This window comes from Peromyscus eremicus, chromosome 20 (assembly GCF_949786415.1).
Source record: "Peromyscus eremicus chromosome 20, PerEre_H2_v1, whole genome shotgun sequence".
NCBI classification, from domain to species: domain Eukaryota; kingdom Metazoa; phylum Chordata; class Mammalia; order Rodentia; family Cricetidae; genus Peromyscus; species Peromyscus eremicus.
The window spans coordinates 64,608,023-64,628,422 of record NC_081436.1 but is presented as its reverse complement, the minus strand read 5'-3'; the positions used below and the strand labels follow the sequence as shown (position 1 = coordinate 64,628,422).

The following is a 20,400-nucleotide window of genomic DNA, read 5'->3' as shown; positions in this document are numbered from 1 at the left end:
CCCGGAGCACTTCTTCTCCAGAGCTATGTGCTAATGGTGCAACTTTGCCTCAGTCCAGGATCTGTGTGCCACAGAGGACCATGGCTGTGAGCAGCTGTGCGTGAACGTGCCGGGTTCCTTCGTCTGCCAGTGCTACAATGGCTACACCCTGGCCGAGGACGGGAAGCGATGTGCGGGTAGGTGTCTCTTTAGTCCCATGTGCTGAGGAAGGATGCTTTTTAGGCAGAATTTAAGCTTTAAAGGCTTCATTTTTGCTTGAGGTCAGTATTTGCTCATTCTAGATCCTCCACACAAAGCATGCCTGTGATAGTCTATGCAAATATAACTGCCTGTTACTTCACTGCTTGAAAAGGGCAAGGTGGATTTGGAGCATTGTAGCTGGAGAGCTTCTCTCCAGGTCTCGCCGAGCCCCGGCAGTCTGAAAGCCCACTTATAAAATAAACACACAGACGCTTATATTATTTACAAACTGTATGGCTGTGGCAGGCTTCTTGCTAACTGTTCTTATATCTTAAATTAACCCATTTCTATAAATCTATACCTTGCCACGTGGCTTGTGGCTTACCGGCATCTTCACGGCAGTGGCTGGCAGTGTCTCCCCCACTCAGCCTTCCACTTCCCAGAATTCTCTTCTCCTTGTCCCGCCTACTTCCTGCCTGGCCACTGGCCAATCAGTGTTTTATTTATACAGAACGATATCCACAGCAGAGCATACTTTGGGGACCTAACTATATGTGTTATATATGAAATTTACTTGGTGGTGGGTGGAGGTGTTAATGTAGTACCTCAAAGACACTGGTGGCCTTATCCTTCATTTTGGACCTGCAGTTCAGTGTATTGACATCATGGTCACAGAAAATCAAAAGCCGCAAACACAGAAGCCAGGGAAGGGGCCTTTAGGAGGTGCTTGGAGCTGCAAATGCAGATTCACAGTTGAACACTTGGCCACTCCACACTGAGCAATCAGGTGAGAGATGGGTGTAGTTTTCCTTAGCCCTTGCAGAGCAGGCCAGCAAACTCCTAATGTATGCAGCACCTTCCTGATTAGCTGGAACACCTTTGTCTGGTCTCATTCATCATTGGAGCAAGAAAGAGTAGGTAATAACAGGAGTTCAGTAAGCCGAACTGCAGTGAACCAGATTCCGACCAAATCTTGCTTTTCTGTTCTGCAGCCCCTGGCTTTCAGAGACCATGTTGTATCCCTCCATTTCTTGTTTCCTCCCACAGTATATGTTAATCTTTTGCATTTCAAATGCATATTTTCCAGCATGCCCTGATTATTAGTTAGGGGTATGCAGGGCAGGAAAAAGACAAAAGGAAAAAAAAGTGGTCATTTGCTATTTGCATGGGAAAAATGAGACTACTGTGACTTTGTTTTTATACACCGGAATTGGTTTAGTGAGCTTTAGAGCTATTTATTGAGGTGGGGGGTGTTAATTTACTGGTGGTGACCATGACAGAGTGGCAGGTTGACACATCACCAAAAAAGAAGCCAACACATAGCCACCCATTCTTATATTTTGTTTCATTCATTTTTATTGTACACCTAGTATTTAAAGGTTGAGGAAATCACTGTTAATAGTTCATTGTATTTCTACCATACTCCCCCTAAAATGTCTACCACAAAACCTTGTCCATGCTGAACAAGAAGTTCTGCCGTTAGTTTTGTGGCCTGTTTTTGCCCCTTCCTGTTGTTAAATGAATAGAAACTTTGTGAACTGAAAAATTAAAGATAAGAAAGTGGGGGTGGGGTCGTTGTGAGGAGTGACAGGTGCTAAGCATCAGGAGTCAGGAACACAGTTACTGACTGAGTGGGAGGAAAAACGGAATAAACCAAGAACTTGTGGGAGTCACAGGGGATAGGTGAGCAGGAGGCCAGCTCCTGGGAAACTAGAGGGGGGGGGCAGGGACGGGACGACGACACGACACAACCCAGTCCTCTCTGCATTACCAAATAATTGCCTAATTGTCCCAGGGTAGTAGAGAATCTTTGTGTCCCTCAGGATTCTGCTGTAAGTTTGGCATTTGACATTTGCTGAAGGGCAGAAAGAGTGAGCGAGAACACACTGTGGTTGCCAGGAGCAGTGCTGGGCTGTGTTCACCAAGACGGGTGTTTTCCCTTCTGATGCTTATGAGCACATGAGAATGTCTTGGGCGGAGAGACGGTTCAGCCGTTAAAGGCGAGGCAAACAACCCAAATGCCAAGAATGTCTTTCCTGTATTAGGCAGTCAAGCAGAAGGATGGTAAGCCAAGAGAAACTGTATCCTAGTGTGACCCGAGTCTCATCCCTCTGATGATCCTGGCATCACCATCTTCACACCTCTCCTGACAGCCATTGACCAAGCCTCTGTGGGAAGCCGACGTAAAACGAGCAGGCAGATCTCTGTAGCCAGTAGCCTCAGTTAGAGAGTCAAAATTCTCAAAAGTCAGTTGCTGTTCCATAAGGGCTGTGTTGAGAACCCAGAAAGGACAGAGGTAGAGAAGAGAGACATCTGAGGAGCTGGACTGGAAAATCTGCATATAGAAGGAAGAGCAGCCATTGGACAGATGAGCAAGCAAGAAGCCACGTGATGGGCAGTGATGGTGTGGAGGTGGGAGTGTTTTCAAAAGAGAGCTATCATAGTGAAATATCCTTAGAAGGTACACAAGTGGCCTAACAAGGCACCATTCTCCGAGGTGGAGACTCCAGGGCTACAAAATATCACAAAACAAAATCACCTTGTAATGTTTTAAGTAAGAACACAGTTTTGTGTTGGGCCACTTCATGGCTGTCCTGGGTTGGACACACCTGAAATTTCATGACCTTGAGCTTCCAAGACTCTGAGAATCATGCAACAGTGATGGGAGAGAGATGAGAATGGACTCAAGAAAAGACAGCCTGAGTTTTAGGCAAAGCAAGGTTGGAATTATGACAAGACAAGGCAAGGACATGTCAGAGGGAAAGCAGGAAATAGCACAGTGCAGAAGAGGATGCTTAGACAGCCAGCAGTGCGGGCAGGAAGCAGCATGTTTCCCCCTTGTTCCTTTTAATAGCTATTCGTTTTTTGTTTTTCAGTTTAAATGTCTATGTGTCTTTACTTGTTCCTTCAAGCCTTACATTCCAGTTCCCAGTGAAGCACGTCTTTATTTCATGTAATCTCCAAGCTTTGGTTTCTTTCATCCACAATGAGGAATCATAATACCTACTGTGTAGGATTTAAGAGGATAAGCTATTGAGTGAAGTTCCCAGTGTGCACTAGGCTTGGTTGTGACTGTGGAAACAGCCATGATCATTTCCTGCTTATTGATGAAATGTGGATGGAGGACTGAGCCTTTAATCCCTGCAGAAGAACCACAGGCAGGAAAAATGTCTACGGCTGTAGAGGGGAGAGAGGAGAAAGCCTGTGAGGACTTGTAGACTATGACGGAGAGACAATCTCCAGTCGGTGTTCTGTTGCTGTGATAAGGAATCACGGCAAATGTCCATCTTAGTCTGTTTATCTCCGAGGACTGCTGAGTGGTTTCTCACACACTGGGCAGAGCCTGCATGTGGCAAGGCTCACTTTGACTCTGGGACTTTAGCCCCCTGTGATCTGCCTGGACAAGGGATGGCAGCCGGGAGTTGCTGTGTTCCTTCCCTCTGTGAAGGTGCACATGGAGACTCCAGGTGAGATGACAGGGGTTTGGTGGAGTGAGTGAGGATGTGCAACAGCAGAGGTGCTGCTGACTTGGAGAGGAGCTCCATACATCGGCCCCTGACCTTGGCCTTCCTTTTCACAAACACGGTTTTGCAACTAAGGAAGTTATGTAACAAATCCAAACTATTTGGTGAAGAATCCCAGAGCTGGTGGACTAGAACTCTCTGGACTTTAAAACTCTTTGAGGGTCACATGACTGGAAATGGGTTTCTTCACATTCAACTGCGGACTGGTGGCCTGGGCTGCCATCCCTAAGCGGCCTGACAGTGAGTCAGTGACAGCATTGAAACCTTGAGGTTTTATAGACCAGGGTCTTAGGAACCTCCAAGCACTGAAAGGCAGCTTCCCTTACTTCGGACAGAACTCCCTTTTGACCACACCACTCTCCCCTCTACCTCTCTTCCTGCTCTGCACTGGCCCTTGTGCTGGTCCTGGGGCACGGGAGGCTGTTCCCACCTCCCGGCCTTTGCACTCACTCTCTTCACCTGGGATGCTCACTCCTGGGTGTCTTTGTGGCTGGTACCTCATTCCTTACTGTCCAATCACCTTTTTTGACCACCTCCATCAACCCCAGTGTCCTTCCCTGACAGGTCCTACTCACCTTAGTTTCCTCCAGAACATTCTGCATCTTCTAATGGATTGTGTTATTTGATGACTTGTCTGTTACCACCACCACCACACCACACCACCACCACCAACACCACCATCACCATCACTACCATCACCACCACCTCCACCACCACCACACCACCACCACCACCATCACCACCACCACACCACCACCACCACCACCACCACCACCACCATCACCACCCCACCACCTCCACCACACCATCACACCACCACCTCCACCATCACCACCCCACCACCTCCACCACCACCACCACCACCACACCACCACCACCACACCACCACCACCATCACCACCCCACCACCTCCACCACACCACCACCACCATCACCACCCCCCCACCTCCACCACCACCACCACCACCACACCACCGCACCACCACCAATGTTAATGCCTGGAGGCTGTGTGGGCCCCATTTGTTATTTACTCTGTCTCCAGCATCTAAAACAGGGCCTAGTTTATAGTAAATACTCAGTGAATATTTATGAAACTAATGAGATATAAACCAGTATGTTTTCTCATGCATTACTAAAGAATTTACCCTTAATATAAGTTCATCTTATTTTCCAGATATATTTGGTCACTGTAAATGATGCTGCTATAAATATCTTATTGCAGATAAGTAATTTCTCCACTTTTCAATTATTTCCTTGAGTCAGATTTGCACGGTAAAATTATCGAATTGCTTCCATACAGATTCTTATCACCCTGATGCTGTTCAGGATCCATGGTGGCACACTGTGCTGTCTTACTGCTTTGGGTTTTCATCTGTTTGTTGTTTGTTCTTATGTGCTGATCTTAGAGCCTTAAATACAAGACAAGTGCCCTATCATTGAGCTACACCGGCAGCTGCCCCTGTCAATCATCCAGCTACACCCACAGCTTTAGCTTCAGCATTAGGTTTCATTTCATCTGTTTTCCCTAGTTCAGTAGATGTATATGTGCCTATGTGTGATAATTTTATTTGCATTTCTCTGACTTTTAAATATAATTGTCCATATGTTCTTTATCTTCTAGAATGAAAGCCTAATCTAAAAAAAAAATCTTGATTTTTTTAGGAGAATCTTGGGGTGATGTTTATCCATACTCTTCGGGGATGACAGTATTAACTAATTATATTCGTTATAGGTATTCCAACATTCTAATTAAAATGTAAATGCATGTTGTTTTCTGCAGCTGTGGACTACTGCGCCTCAGAAAATCATGGATGTGAACATGAGTGTGTGAATGCTGAAAGTTCCTACCTGTGCCGGTGCCATGAGGGATTTGCTCTTAACCCAGATAAGAAAACATGCACAAGTAAGTTACACACACACACACACACACACACACACACACACACACACACTAGTGCAATTGCTGTGGGCATAGAACTCTCCCAAGTATAGATTATCACATATTAAGTCACAGGGTTGTGCCCTTATTCCGAATCCTGTTAGGCCTTTCTAGGTTGTCCTAAGATGTGGCTTCCTTGTCTCAATGTCCCCAGACAGTATTTTTGAAGGCATCTTTTGCTGGATACTCCATGCAGGCATGTTCTTCAGCATCTACTGAGCATGCTAACACACCAGCGTCCCACATGCTGCCTCAGCTGTGTCTCATCATAACAGGGCCTGGAGAATATTTTCACTGAAGCTTGTGGCTTGTGGGCTCCAGCTCTGACTCCGCATGAGGACCAGAGGATCGCTGAGTCAAGAGGAACTGAATGTGGTTTCTTGAGGGTGGGGAGGTGAAGGTGGGGGATAGGTGAACTGCTCAAGTTTTCTTTAGTCTGTTTAATTCAGTTTTATTTTAGCTATATGCATAAATATTGAAATTAATTTAAACTCCTAAAATTAGAACAGAAAAATCTATAAACTAAAGGTGATCACCAGTTTCATAAAAGATGCCAGAAATATTCTCTTAAATATAAAGGTGCAAGGGGACACATTGGGGCTTTTGTGGGTAGACCATTATCCTTTGATACAGTGGAAAGGTCAGTTGAGAGATGCTTGCTTCTCAAGTATTAGGGCCCAGTGATATTTTAATGAGATTCAATAACAACTAAGAATAAAATAAGGCATCTCTGCAATGCATATGGATGAGAAAATAGGGTTTTAATTTATAAAAAGTTTGTGTACCTTCTACCTTTCAAAGGTACATCCAGTATGTACTCCTGTGCACGTTTTCAAAAGCATCCCTCCTATGGCCTTTTCTTCAATCCCTTAATATCAACAGCTTAAACCCAGAGGCGGGGCAGGTTACATCAAAAACATATGTTACTAGAGCCCCACCATGAGCCAGCAAAAACAAAGGAGGCAAAGCCCTTCTTGGATGCGGAAAGGCCTTGGCTGGATTGTAAAGTGAGCCGTCATTCACTACATAAAGCAGGGGACATGGGGATACAAAATAAGGGGAACAGTGCTACGTAGGACCAGAAGGGAGTTTAGACCTTCCCGCCCAGGACATAGCTAATGTACAGTTGTTTATTTGCTTATGGAGGGAATCTGCGGTTGAGTAGTCTGCTCTGCTCCCAGGCTCCCCTCCTTTCTGTACAAAACTTGAGCAGTTCTCAGCAAGATGCTGTCCACCCCACAGCCCAGAAACCACATTCTAAACTATGAAACAACAGTCAGGCTATCACTGTGGTGGGAGTTGTGGCTGCTGGGCCGATGAGTCAGCATCCCCATCAAAGTGATAAGTCAGCATCCCCATCAAAACGATGAGTCAGCATCCCATCAAAACGATGAGTCAGCATCCCCATCAAAGCGATGAGTCAGCGTCCCCATCAAAGCGATGAGTCAGCACCCCATCAAAGTGATGAGTCAGCATCCCCATCAAAGTGATGAGTCAGCGTCCCCATCAAAACGATGAGTCAGCATCCCCATCAAAGGGGGCCCCTGTGCTCTTGGCTCAATCTATCTCTCTGCCTTTTCTTGGGATGACTTGGGCAAACCTCATGCTGAAATTTCCTCAGCTCCAACAGGACATGGTAATACCCAATGATACTTCACACTACTGTCTTGAAGACTGAATGATCCTTTACAGAAAGGATTGATCAAATTGCCAGGTGCTAATTAAGCTTTTATGAAAGATGATACTGGGATCTGGGGAGGTGGCTCAGTTGGTCAGGTGACTGCTGTGCCAGCAATGAAGTTTGAATCTCTAGCACCCCTGTAAATGGCACACACTGAGGAGGTGGACACAGGAGGCCCCCTGAGGCTCACTGGCCACCCAGTCTAGATGAACAGGTGAACTCCAGGTTCAGAGAAAGACCCTGACTCAAAGGAAGCAGATGGAGAACAACTGAAGATCCACAATGTTGACCTCTGACCTCCACACACATGTACATGCACATTCATATACACCTGTACACATGTGCACACATGAACACACACACACTAACACAAAGATAATACTAGCTTCAAAGAACTTCACTGTTAATGAGCATGTGCCACATGTCTTGACTAAGCACAAAAGTACATACAAACTCAAGACTTCTGTTGAAAGTTTGTGGGAACACAAGTCTGGCCACACAGAGCAGCTGAGTCACACGAGGATGCATGTAACCCAGGGTCCATGGTGTAATGCAGACAAGCTGGACTAGGGCAGGTGAAAGTACTGCCCCATGGTCAGAGGAATGGGGAAAACCCATCAGTCTACTCTCAGAACTTCCTTCCTGGAGGAGTCCTGACTCCCACCCTATTCTCCACAACAGCACTGTCTCCCCACACTGCCTCAGCATGTCCCCTCTGACTAGATCCTATTCCACACCCGAGAGTGGTGCAGACGAGGAGGTCTGAGCCTTGCCGTCAGATCCTACGGTAGAAACTGTAGTGTGGGGCCTGGGAGAGGCTGGCCGGGAGTCAGGGCAGGGCTCTTCCAGCTGGGAGGTCTCACCAGCTAGGCTGGGAGCCCTCACCAGCTAGGCTGGGAGCCAGCAGCTCAGCGATCTTCAGGCTGTGTTAGAGACAAGACCACGAAGCTGGCCAGCCCAGTGCGTGGGCAGAGAAGAATGCTGGGAAAGTTCTGCAGTCCAGGCCAGCAGCACTAGGGTGCTGCCCCCTAGAAAGGCCGCCTTCCCACCATCCTGGGGAGTGGACAGGAGCCAGATGGACAAGCCTGGCAATGGAAGAGATGCTCCACGTACTTAGACAATGGTGAGGGAGTAAAGAGGAAGCCCACTTGTGCAGACAGAACACTGGAGTGTCCCATCTACAGCGCCCACTTGTGCAGACAGAACACTGGAGTGTCCCTTCTACAGCGCCCACTTGTGCAGACAGAACACTGGAGTGTCCCTTCTACAGCGCCCACTTGTGCAGACAGAACACTGGAGTGTCCCGTCTACAGCGCCCACTTGTGCAGACAGAACACTGGAGTGTCCTGTCTACAGCAGCACAGGAGAAAGCTGAGAAACAGTCAAGGGCAAGGACAGAGACACGGGGGACAAGCCGGGCAGCCGCCTTGTTAGTGACTTTTGAGGTGTCACAGTCCCAGCCACCTAAAAAAATTCCAGTTCTTACATTCCTCCAAAAGATTAGTAAGATAAAAAGAAAATCAGTTCTTTACATTTCAGTCCCTATTTTTAAAAGATGTATTATTCTTTTCTAAAATATTTGTGTGTGCGTGGGAGCAGGGGTGCTCTATGCACATGTGAGCACAAGTGCCCACAGAGTCCAAAAGGTGGTGCTGGATTCCATGGAACTGGAGTTACAGGAGTTTGTGAACCACTAGGTATAGGTGCTTGGAACCAAACTTAGGTCCTCTGCAAGCGCTATATGCACTCTTAACTGCTAAGTCAGCTCTCAAAAGTATACTGAAAAGAAAATCCAATTAGTAACTGCACACTTATTGTCTATAGAAGATATTCTAGTAAGGTAATACACCAAGCATGACTAATGTGTGATTGGGCCAAAACGTGCCATGTCCTGAGCAAGTAATATAATTCAGCAGAGATTAGTGGTACCCAAAAGCCTCCCTACAGCGGGGGGTGTCTGTACACACCTGTAACCCCCGCACTGGGGAGGCAGAGGCAGGGGCATCACTGCAGGTTGGAGGCCAACCTGGTCTGTAGCCAATTTCAAACTATCTAGGCTCTATAGCAAGACCTGGTCTCTAGTGGCGCACACCTTTAATCCCAGTACACAGGAGGCAGAGGCATGGGGATCTCTGAGTTCAAAGTCAGCCTGGCCTACAGAGCAATTCCAGAACAGCCAGAGCTATACGGAGAACACAGAGAAAGCCTATCTTGGAAAAAAATAAAAAAAGAAAAGAAAAGAAAAAGATAAAAAAGAAAAAAGAAAGAAAGAGCCAGGCAGCACTCAGGAGGCAGAGCCAGGCAGATCTCTGTGAGTTCGAGGCCAGCCTGGTCTACAAAAGGAGTTCCAGGACAGGCACCAAAACTACAGAGAGAAACCCTGTCTCGAAAAAACTAAAAAAAAGAAAGAAAGAAAGAAAGGAAGGAAGGAAGGAAGGAAGGAAGGAAGAAGGGAGGGAGGAAAGGAGGGAGGGAGGGAGGAAGAAGAGAAAAAGTGGCATTTAATCAAAGGCTTGAAAGAGACAGGAAGTAGACAGTCTCAGCACAGGGAGTGAGTGTAGCACCAGCACAAACCCTGGGGGCAGGAGCTGTGAGACAGCAATGCTGAAGGCAGCCAGGAAGCCTGCAGGACTAGAACAGAGAGGCTGTGGTGTGAACTGTGAGCATCTGACCTCCCTTCACAGCTCTGCACTTGATTCCAAGCCCCACCCCCATAACTCCTCCCTAGATTCAAGTCTTCTCTTAGTTACTCTTCTGTTGCTGTGATGAAACACCATGACCAAGGCAACTTTTTTTTTTTTTTTTTTTGGTTTTCCGAGACAGGGTTTCTCTGTGTAGCTTTGCGCCTTTCCTGGGACTCACTTGGTAGCCCAGGTTGGCCTTGAACTCACAGAGATCCGCCTGGCTCTGCCTCCCGAGTGCTGGGATTAAAGGCGTGTGCCACCACTGCCCGGCTGGCAACTTTTAAAAGGAATCATTTCATAGGGTCTTACTGTTTCGGAGGGTTAGTCCATGATCATCATGGTGGGGGAAGTGGGATGCAGGCAGACATGGTGCTGGGGTAGTACCTGAGAGCTCACATCTGATCTGTAAATTGGGAGCAGAGAAAGAGCGGGACTGGACCTGGCCTGGGCTTTGAAACCTCAAAGCCCACCCCCACTGACACACCTCCTCCAACAAGGCCACACCTCCTAGTCCCTCCCAAACAGTTCCACTACTGGGGCTCAAGCATTCAAATAGTCAAGCCTACGGGGGCCATTCTCATTCAAACCACCACAGGTCTCAAACTCACTTTGTGAGCATGCATAGGAGGTGGGGTGGGGGGACATGTCTGTGTGGGGGTGTGTACCTCGTCAGATCTCAGCCTGGGTTCCGGGAACTGAACCTGGCATTTCTGCAAGAGCAGCATCTTATCTTAACCACTGAGCACCTCTCCAGCCCCACTTTGCGTTTTTAATAGTGATATCTTTGGCTATTTATAGTATTCTTAGCCATGTTCACTGATTGTTTTCTTTTCAAGTCTCTGAATAACTCCTACACTGTTCTTTTTTCTGTATTAATTGTTTTTTTCCATGGCAACTACTTTTGTAATCGTGAATATATATATTTATTTTTTATTACAAAAGTAAGATACGTTTATTGCAGACAACTGATTCTTATAGAGATGAAGTTATATAAAATAAAACCATCTATACTCCATCAGCCGGAGATAAGTATTGTTAATCTCAGTTTGTTTCATTTCCTTCGAGACTTTAAATTTTAAAAATGGTATTACATTTATTTGGTTGGGTTTTTTTTTAAGATTTATTTATTTATTATGTATACAGTGTTCTGTTTGTATGTATGCCAGCACGTCAGAAGAGATCATCAGATCTCACTATAGATGGTTGTGAGCCACTGTGTGGTTGCTGGGAATTGAACTCAGGACCTCTGGAAGAATAGCCAAGGCTCTTAACCTCTGAGCTATCTCTCCAGCCCATATTTTTTTTTAAAGATTTATTTTATTTATTATGTATACAGTGTTCTGCGTGCATGTGTCTTTGCAGGCCAGAAGAGGGCACCAGATCTCATTACAGATGGTTGTGAGCCACCATGTGGTTGCTGGGAATTGAACTCATGACCTCTGGAAAAGCAGTCAGTGCTCTTAACCACTGAGCCATCTCTCCAGCCCCCATATATTTTTTTAATATATGTGTGTGCATGCATGCGTGCGTGCACGTGTGTGTGTGTGTGTGTGTGTGTGTGTATGTAGATATGTGTGTGAGCCATGGTAAATATCTGGAGATCAAAGATAACTTTAGGGTGTTGGTTTTCTCCTTCTACTTATGTGGGTTCCAATGATTGAACTTAGGTCATTAGGCTTAGCAGCAAGTGTCTTTATTTGTCCAGCCAACTTGCTGGCCCATATTTTATTATGATGTGTGAATGCAGGGCTAAGTACGCCATGGCATATGTGTGGAGGCCAGAGGACAACTTTATTAAGTTAGTTCTCTCCTTCCCTCTTTACTTGGTGTCTTAGTTACTATTCTATAGCTGTGAAGAGACACTGTGACCAAGGCAACTCTTATAGAAGAAAGCATTTAACTGGGGTTTGCTTACAGTTTCAGAGGATTAGTCCATTAGCATCATGGCAGGGAACTTAGAGGCAGGTGGGAAGCCATGCTGCTGGAGAAGGAGCTGAGAGCTTTACATCATGATCCTCACGCAGCAGACAAAGAGAGAGACATTGGGCCTGATGTGGGTTTTTGAAACCTCAAAGCCCATGTCCCAGTGACACACCTTCTCCAACAGGGCCACACCTTCTCCAACAAGACCACACCTCCTCCAGCAAAGCCACACCTCCTCCAATAAAGCCACACCTCCTCCTGTAAGGCCACACCTCCTGATTCCTTCTAATCCTTCTGAAACAGTTCCATCCCCTAATGACTAAGCATTCAAACATATGAGCCTCTGGGAACCATTCTCTTTCAAACACCACACATGGGTTCTGGAGACCAAACTCAGATCATCAGGCTTTTCTGTGTTGATCCATCTCAACAGCCTCTCTTTTTAAAATGTATGCACATGGATATGGTTTTTTTTTAAGTTTTCTTTTTTTAATTTATTTATTTTAATGTGCATTGGAGTTTTTGCCATGGGTGTTGGGTCCCTGAAACTGGCATTACAGACAGTTGTGTGCTGCCATGTGGGTGCTGAGAATTAAACCCGGGTCCTCTGGAAGAGCAGTCAGTAGTCTTAACCTCTGAGCCATCTCTCCAGCCCAAGAATATGTTTTTATAGTGTTGGGATCATACAATAAACATTAAATCTCTAGCATTTGAGCATATTATTTGAATGTTATAAAACATTTTCATGTCTGCATAATATTCTGTATATTACATGGTATAATCTATGGAGCAGGTTTTTTGTGATAGATTTTTGAAATCCACATGCATAAATCCTTGTGTTTTTATGTTCTTAGGAATGAAATGCAAAAAGAAATTTATAGAGTCAAAGATTATTAACATGCTGGATAGTTTTATGTCAACTTGACACAAACTAAAGTCATCTGAGAAGAAGGAACCTCAATTAAGAAAATGTCTGTAGCCAGGTGGTGGTGGCACACACCTTTAATTCCAGCACTTGGGAGGCAGAAGAAGGTGGATCTCTGTGAGTTCGAGGCCAGCCTGTTCTATAGAGTGAGTTCCAGGACAGCCAGGAATACACACAGAGAAACCCTGTCTTGAAAAACCAAAAAAGAAAAAAGAAATTTAAAAAAAAAAAAAAAAGAAAATGCCTCCGTAAGATCAAGCTGTAAACAAGCCTGTAGTACATTTTCTTAATTAGTGATTGATGGGGGTGGGGGTGGGAATGCAGCCCATAGTGGGTGGTGCTATCCCTGGGTTGGTGGTCCTGGATTCTCCAAGGAAGCAGGCTGAGCAAGACATGGGAAACAAGCCAGCAAGCAACACTCCTCCATTGCTTCTGCATCAGCTCCTGCCTCCAGGTTCCTGCCCTGCTTGAGTTCCTGTCCTGACTTCCTTCAGTGATGGGCTATGGTATGGAAGCATAAGCCAAATAAACCCTTTCCTCCCCAAGTTGCTTTGGTTGTGGTGTTTCATCACAGCAGTAGTAACCAAACTAAGAAACATGTTAAGGCTTTTAATGTGTGTGCAAAATTAACTTCCAAAATTTTGTACCAACATATGGTTCACCATACATGTTTTGAAGAGATGAGATTTTTGTTTGTTGTTTTGTTTTGAAACAAGGTCTCATCATATAGTTCAGACTTGCCTTGAATTGGTAAGTTTCCTGCCTTGCCTTCCTGAGTGCTAGGATTACAAGTATATGCAACTACACCTGGTGAGAGGTTTTGGGTTTGGTTTTTTTTTAATATGCTAATCCTCTAGGACAAGTTCCTTCTCATTGCTTTAATTACTGAGTTTTAATTATCTTTCCATAAAATTGTCTGGTTATACATTCAATTTATCAAAATAAAACCTTTTAGATAAGTAAAAACAAATAAGATAACAAAACAAAACAACAAATCATAACTGCCTAAGAAAGACCTGAACAAGATGAGGCCCAGCCCATAGACAAAGAGCTACAGGCAATTAAGGATTGCCGAGAGCAGAACAGTAAGTCTTCCCCAGGAAGGAGCTCGATTGATTATCTAATACCAAATGGTCAGCCCTGAAAACACACACATGCAGGCAACACTAAGCAGACTCAGCAGGATGTGTGTGTGTGTATCACACACATGCAGGCAATGCTAAACAGACTCAACAGGATGTGTATATCACACACATATAACACACACACACATATGTTAAAGAAAAAGAGGCCTTGAATTTGAGAGGGAGGGAAGTGAAGGGGGTGAGAAGGGTTAGAAGGAGGAAAGGAAAGGGGGATGATATAATTATTTTAATTTTAAAAATTAAAAACAAGAAAATGTTAGCATTCAGGAGACAGAGGCAGTCAGAGCTCTGAGAGTAGTACTGTGAGTCTTAGCTGGAGTCATCCTCATGGATGGAGGGGGAGGTAATGAAAGAGATGTCTTGATAAAGGGGGCATTTTGAGGCCAGGTAGAAACCTGGTGTGAGGGAAATTCCCAATGCAATTTAAAAAAAAAAAACCTATAAATACTATTTGTATTAACAAGACTGCTAAGACAAGATCAATATACAAAAACTTGCAATGTGCTATCAAAATTTAAACTAATAACGTTCAATAGCACCAATTTGCTATACTTGTGAACAAATTTGAAGGAAGATGTGAAATATCTGTGTATTGAAAAAGTATAAACTGTTGGTAAAAGAAATTGAAGAGGATTGGACCAAGAGGTGAGTGACTCTTCTCCCACCCAGAGAGTCCTGCCTCTAGGACCCAGGCCCAGGGACACAATCCATGTCCAAGAACCCTCACCCATTGCTACCCAAGTTGCTGGCCCTCAGGGAAGACTCCTGCGGGCAGGCCTCCCCACCAACACCCCCTATTGGACCCTGCAATCTACAAGACCCTCTCCCTACCCCAAACCCACCCATCCCCCTGTGACCTCAGCAGCTTCCTGAGACACAGAATCAGCCAGCTCCAATTAAGACCAAGAGGTACAATTGGACCCAGAGTGGCCCCCTAAGACACAGACACAGCAAGCACAGATTGGACCAATAGCAGCTCGCTCAGACACAGGCACCTCTTGCACCTATTGGAGGAAGAGATGGGTAGACCCCAGTGCAAAAATACACACAACACCATAAAGAGCAATATGGCACCACCAGAACCTAGTGGTTCTACAACAGCAAGACCTGAACATCACAACCTAGAAGAAGCAGAAGAAAGAGACCTTAAAAATAACTTTATGAAGATGATTGGAGGCCTTTAAAGAGGAAATGAAAATTTCCCTTGAAGAGTTGAGGAAAAGGCAAACAAAAATTGGAAGAAATCAATAAATCCCTTAAAGAAAGCCAAAAAAAAAACAAGAAAAAGCAATTAAACAGGTGAAGGAAACAGTTCAAGACTTGAAAAGTGAAATAGAAACAATGGAGAAGACACAATCAGCGGGAATGCCGGAAGTCACGGGGGTATGAGTTACCTACATGTGTGTTGGAACTCAACACAGGTTCCCTGGAAGAGCGGTAAGCACTTAGTCACTGCGCCATTTCTCCAGCCCCCACATAATCAAAACTCCTTAAATAATTCACCTAAAACATGTACTAGGTTTGGAAACTGCTCTTTTTAATTTAATTTTTTTTGAGAATTTCATACATGAGCATTGCATTTACATCATTTCTACCCCCTCCAGCCCCTCCCATTCCATTTCCTCTCAAGTTCATGACCAAGTCTTGTTCTTTAAATGTTATTGGTGTGTGTGTGTGTGTGTGTGTGTCTGTGTATGTGTGCATGTGGTATGTGTGGTGTGTGTGTATGTGTGGTGCATGTGTGTATGTGTGTGTGTGTGGTATGTGTGTATATATGTGTGTATGTGGTGTATGTGTGTGTGTGTGTCTGTTGGAGGGATACTATTTATATTCATTCAGTCTACCAAGATAATGAGGGAGGAGTTTTAAATTCAGAATATTTGTGTCTTTTCCCTTGTAGGCTCTGTTTCCTGGGATCTGACTCAGTGTGTAAAAAGTTTAAGTGGTCTAGAGTTTTATTTGGGAACATTCTAATCTCTTTAATTGCATAAATTCCATTAAATACTCAGCTATGCTCTCTCCCTAGCTTGTAACACAGTAAACAAAATCCAGTTTTAATTATATTGCATGTATATGCGTGTTCACATGTGTATGAGCACTTGTGTGGGGTGGTGGTGTGCATGCACATATGTGTGCATACACATGAAGGCCAGAGGTTGACATGGGATACCTTCTTTGGTCATTTTCCACCTTATACATCGAGTCAAGATCCTGAACCCAGAACTTGCCGGTTTGGCTAATCTCGCCAGCCAGCCTGCTCTGGGATCACCTGTCCTGACTCTGCAGTGCTGGGATTACAGATGGAGTCTATGTTGGTCCTGGAGTTCTGGACTCTGGTCCCAGTACTCACCAGCAAGCACTATGCACTGAGTCATAGTTCCAAACCCATACATTTAGCTTTGTTTTTTTCAGTGTTATGCAGAACACTTGAGAACACTACCCGGATTCTTTACCACTGACATACTTCCCCAGACCAACGCAACTTTTTGTTTTTTGTTTTGTTTTGTTTTTGAGACCAAATGTCACTGTGTAGTCTTGGCTGGCATTGAACTCACAGAGATCCTGCCTGTGCCTCCCAAGGACTGGGAATAAGGATGTGTACCACCATACCCAGCCCCCAATGCAGATTCAGTTTCAGTGGCTTTTACAAGAAGCAACTGTTGTATAAATATTTTGTAAAATGAAAATATCAACAAGATCTTTGAAGCCTGGTGTGGTGGCGCACGCCTTTAATCCCAGCACTTAGGAGGCAGATGCAGGCAGATCTCTGTGAGTTCGAGGCCAGCTTGGTCTACAAAGTGAGCTCCAGGACAGCCAGAGCTACACAGAGAAACCCTGTCTCAAAAAATAAAAAAACAAAACAAAACAAAAAACAAACAAACGAAAAGAGATCTTTGAGATGAGGACATAATCTCTAGACAAGGAAGTGGCTTTTTGAAGAGGTCTCCTCTGGGCCTGAATATCAAGGCACGCATTTCGCACACTTGGAGAAAATGGGGACGAAGAATCCCTGTTCTCACGGCTAGCCATATTGACTTATTCATGATTCCGAGGACCTTGCTTTCTTTCCAGAGATAGACTACTGTGCCTCTTCTAATCATGGATGTCAGCACGAGTGTGTTAATGGCCAGAAGTCCGCTTCCTGCCGCTGCCTGAAAGGCTTCATGCTGAATCCAGACCAGAAAACCTGCCGAAGTAAGTGGCACTGGCCCATCCCCCCACTGTGGCTTTCCACCACCCGCTTCCGGGCTCGGCAGACCTTTAGCACACCGTGTGTATAATGGATGTCTGTGTTTATTAATGGCCTTCTGCTTGTACTTTCCTGTGGTCACTGGAACCTACTGTGGGAAGTTTTCCTACAGACTGAATAGACTGGCTCTGGTCACAAGATTTTTTTAGCAACCCAGTCCATGCTGAAGCGTCTCCTTGAAATGAGGGTGCGCACCCCTGTTCCGTGCCCCCATGAAGTGTTTATGGAACCTTGAGGGAGAGAAAAGGCTGGCACAGAGTCGGGACACTAAAGGAGCTGGTTTCTTCAAGTCCTACAAGATAGGACAGTTGATGGCTGCTGAGTGTGGGGACACTAAAGTTCTGTTCCTGAGAGGAAGGAAGAAGGAAAGAATGTCCTAGGTCATCACACCAGCACCCAAGGGAACAGAGCATCAGCAAGGTGGGGGTGAGGGGGTACAGGGGACTCAGATGCCTTCACCTGAAATTCGGAGCGGCTAGCCAGCAACTAGAGCACCTACTCCAGAGCAGACCACTAGGCCAGATCTCCAGCGTCTGCGCGGCACGCGCACCGCGCGCGCGCACACACACACACACACACACACACACACACACACACGAACGCACATAGACAAACCAGACTGTTCCCCAATGACACCAGAGCAGAAGACTTACCAAGTGCTTCAAGTGCTTGTCTTTTTCATCACTGAATCCTCAACAGCTCAGAGTACTTGGGTCAGTAGGTTGAGTGCAGACTTGTGGAATGGATTATGTGTGAATGAGGGAGTGAAAGAATTGCTCTGAGATACATCATCCTGCAGAAATTACAATTTAACCGGAATTCCTTGATTTTTTGTTTGTGATTTCCTGACCATGACATTTGTAGAATTCTCTGGAACTTCCAATTAGTGGTGTATTTTCTTCTTTCCTTCCTTCCTTTCTCCCTCCCTCCATCTCTCTCTCCTTACCTGCCTTTCTTCTTTCCTTCTTTCTTGTTTGTTTGGGTTTTGTTTGTTAGTTTGTTTGGGGTTGTTTGTTTGGTTGGTTGGTTTTGGTTTGGCTTGTTTTGAGACAGACTCTGGCTATGTGGTCCAAGCTAGCCCCAAAGTTACACCTCTCTTCTGAGAGCTAGACCACAGGTGTACACCACCATGCCTGCTGGGATGTTTCCCTAAATGCCACTCTGCTGCTTCTTCCTAGCCAATGTATGCTCACAGCAAGACTGTCCGCCAATGTGTGCTCATGGCAAGACTGTCCGCCAATGTATGCTCACAGCAAGACTGTCCACCAATGTGTGCTCATGGCAAGACTGTCTACCAGTGTGTGCTCACAGCAAGACTGTCCACCAATGTGTGCTCATGGCAAGACTGTCTGCCAATGTGTGCTCATGGCAAGACTGTCCGCCAATGTATGCTCACAGCAAGACTGTCCGCCAATGTGTGCTCATGGCAAGACTGTCTACCAGTGTGTGCTCACAGCAAGACTGTCCACCAATGTGTGCTCATGGCAAGACTGTCTGCCAATGTGTGCTCACAGCAAGACTGTCTGCCAATGTGTGCTCACAGCAAGACTGTCTGCCAATGTGTGCTCATGGCAAAAGACTGTCCACCAATGTGTGCTCATGGCAAGACTGTCCGCCAATGTGTGCTCATGGCAAGAGTGTCTGCCAATGTGTGCTCACAGCAACACTGTCCACCAATGTTTGCTCATGGCAAGACTGTCTGCCAATGTGTGCTCATGGCAAAAGACTGTCCGCCAATGTGTGCTCATGGCAAGACTGTCTGCCAATGTGGGCTCATGGCAAGACTGTCTGCCAATGTGTGCTTACAGCAAGACTGTCCACCAATGTGTGCTCATGGCAAGACTGTCTGCCAATGTGTGCTCATGGCAAAAGACTGTCCACCAATGTGTGCTCATGGCAAGACTGTCTGCCAATGTGTGCTCATGGCAAGACTGTATGCCAGTGTGTGTTCATGGCAAAAGACTATATGCCAGAGTGTGCTCATGGCAAGACTGTCTGCCAATGTGTGCTCATGGCAAGACTGTCCACCAATGTGTGCTCATGGCAAGACTGTACCAGGTACCTCTTCTGAAAAGCACTATGGGCCATATGTGGAATTGAATCTAGACAAATCACATACTGTTCATGGCACAGATCAAGTTCCACATTCGTCCTAATAAGTATTAAACTTTGTGTGGTTACAGAGCCCATATTTTGAAACTGAGCTTCTCTTATAAAAGATAATTCCTACTGCCAAGTCTGGATACAAACCTTTAAAACAGTCAAGCATTAAATGAGAACCTGAATGGAAAGCATTCAAAATGTGAGGACAATTAGACCACACATGCCCAACAATATGTCCAAGGGCCAGCTTCATCTCACTTCCCTCTGTACTGCAGACACCTTTTTTCTAGGGATGGATGTTTGAGGGCTGAGTGTACCAGGGGAAATCAGTTACAGGTGGATGAGGGCTCTTAGGGAGATAATTAGATTGGTTCAGCACAGCAGCAGTATGGTAGCATGCTTCCTGTGTTACTAATGGAGTAGAACAAGGGAACCAGTCAGGCATGTAGCCACTGATGGAGACTTAGCTTGAGATTCTGCATCTCCTGCCAGATCTCAAGGATTTCCTTGACCTATGCTACTCCATCCACACCTGCTGGAGAGGCTCTAAGGCAGTCAGTGCACATATCCTCAAGGCCAGAGGGGGTGGGGGCTGCTGAGAGGACCGAGGCTGAGAGAGCAGCTTTAGGACACCAAACTGGCCCAAAGACGGACTTTTGGTAGGCTGCAGCTCCTGCCAGAGTCCCTCACACTCATCCATGTGTATCTGAGGGTAACAGCTCCATCTCCTCTGCAGCCAGGTGTCCCGCTTTTTTTATCCAGAAAAAACAGAACTTTTCCTAAGAGCTAGTGTCCTCATCAGCTCATCTCTCAGTCTTCCTCCTCGTCATTACATTTTCCATTGTCTTTGCTGTGAGCCCAGGCCTGGACCTCTGAGGTCAGCCTGTCAGGGCTGCTCTGGCTTGATGCTTGCACTCAGCCCTACATCACAGCAGGCAGCTGGGAGCGGAAGGGAGAGCTTGTGTTCTCTACAGCATCACATGGCAGAGGGAAGCAAAGCCATTGACTTAGAATCTGAGATTTGTAATTAGGAATCTAAGATCTCT

The 20,400-nt window shown here is 45.6% G+C and overlaps 1 protein-coding gene across 2 annotated transcripts in view; it reads left to right on the top strand.

Annotated features, from left to right (window-relative positions):
* The window catches only part of Matn2 (matrilin 2), a 121,764-nt gene that overhangs the window by 74,076 nt on the left and 27,288 nt on the right, over positions 1 to 20,400 (top strand). For both annotated transcript variants that reach the window (XM_059247297.1, XM_059247296.1), the window contains exons 4-6: positions 54 to 176; positions 5,485 to 5,607; positions 17,074 to 17,196. In XM_059247297.1, the coding sequence (XP_059103280.1) occupies positions 54 to 176; positions 5,485 to 5,607; positions 17,074 to 17,196 (369 nt within the window). The remainder of the gene's footprint in view (positions 1 to 53; positions 177 to 5,484; positions 5,608 to 17,073; positions 17,197 to 20,400) is intronic.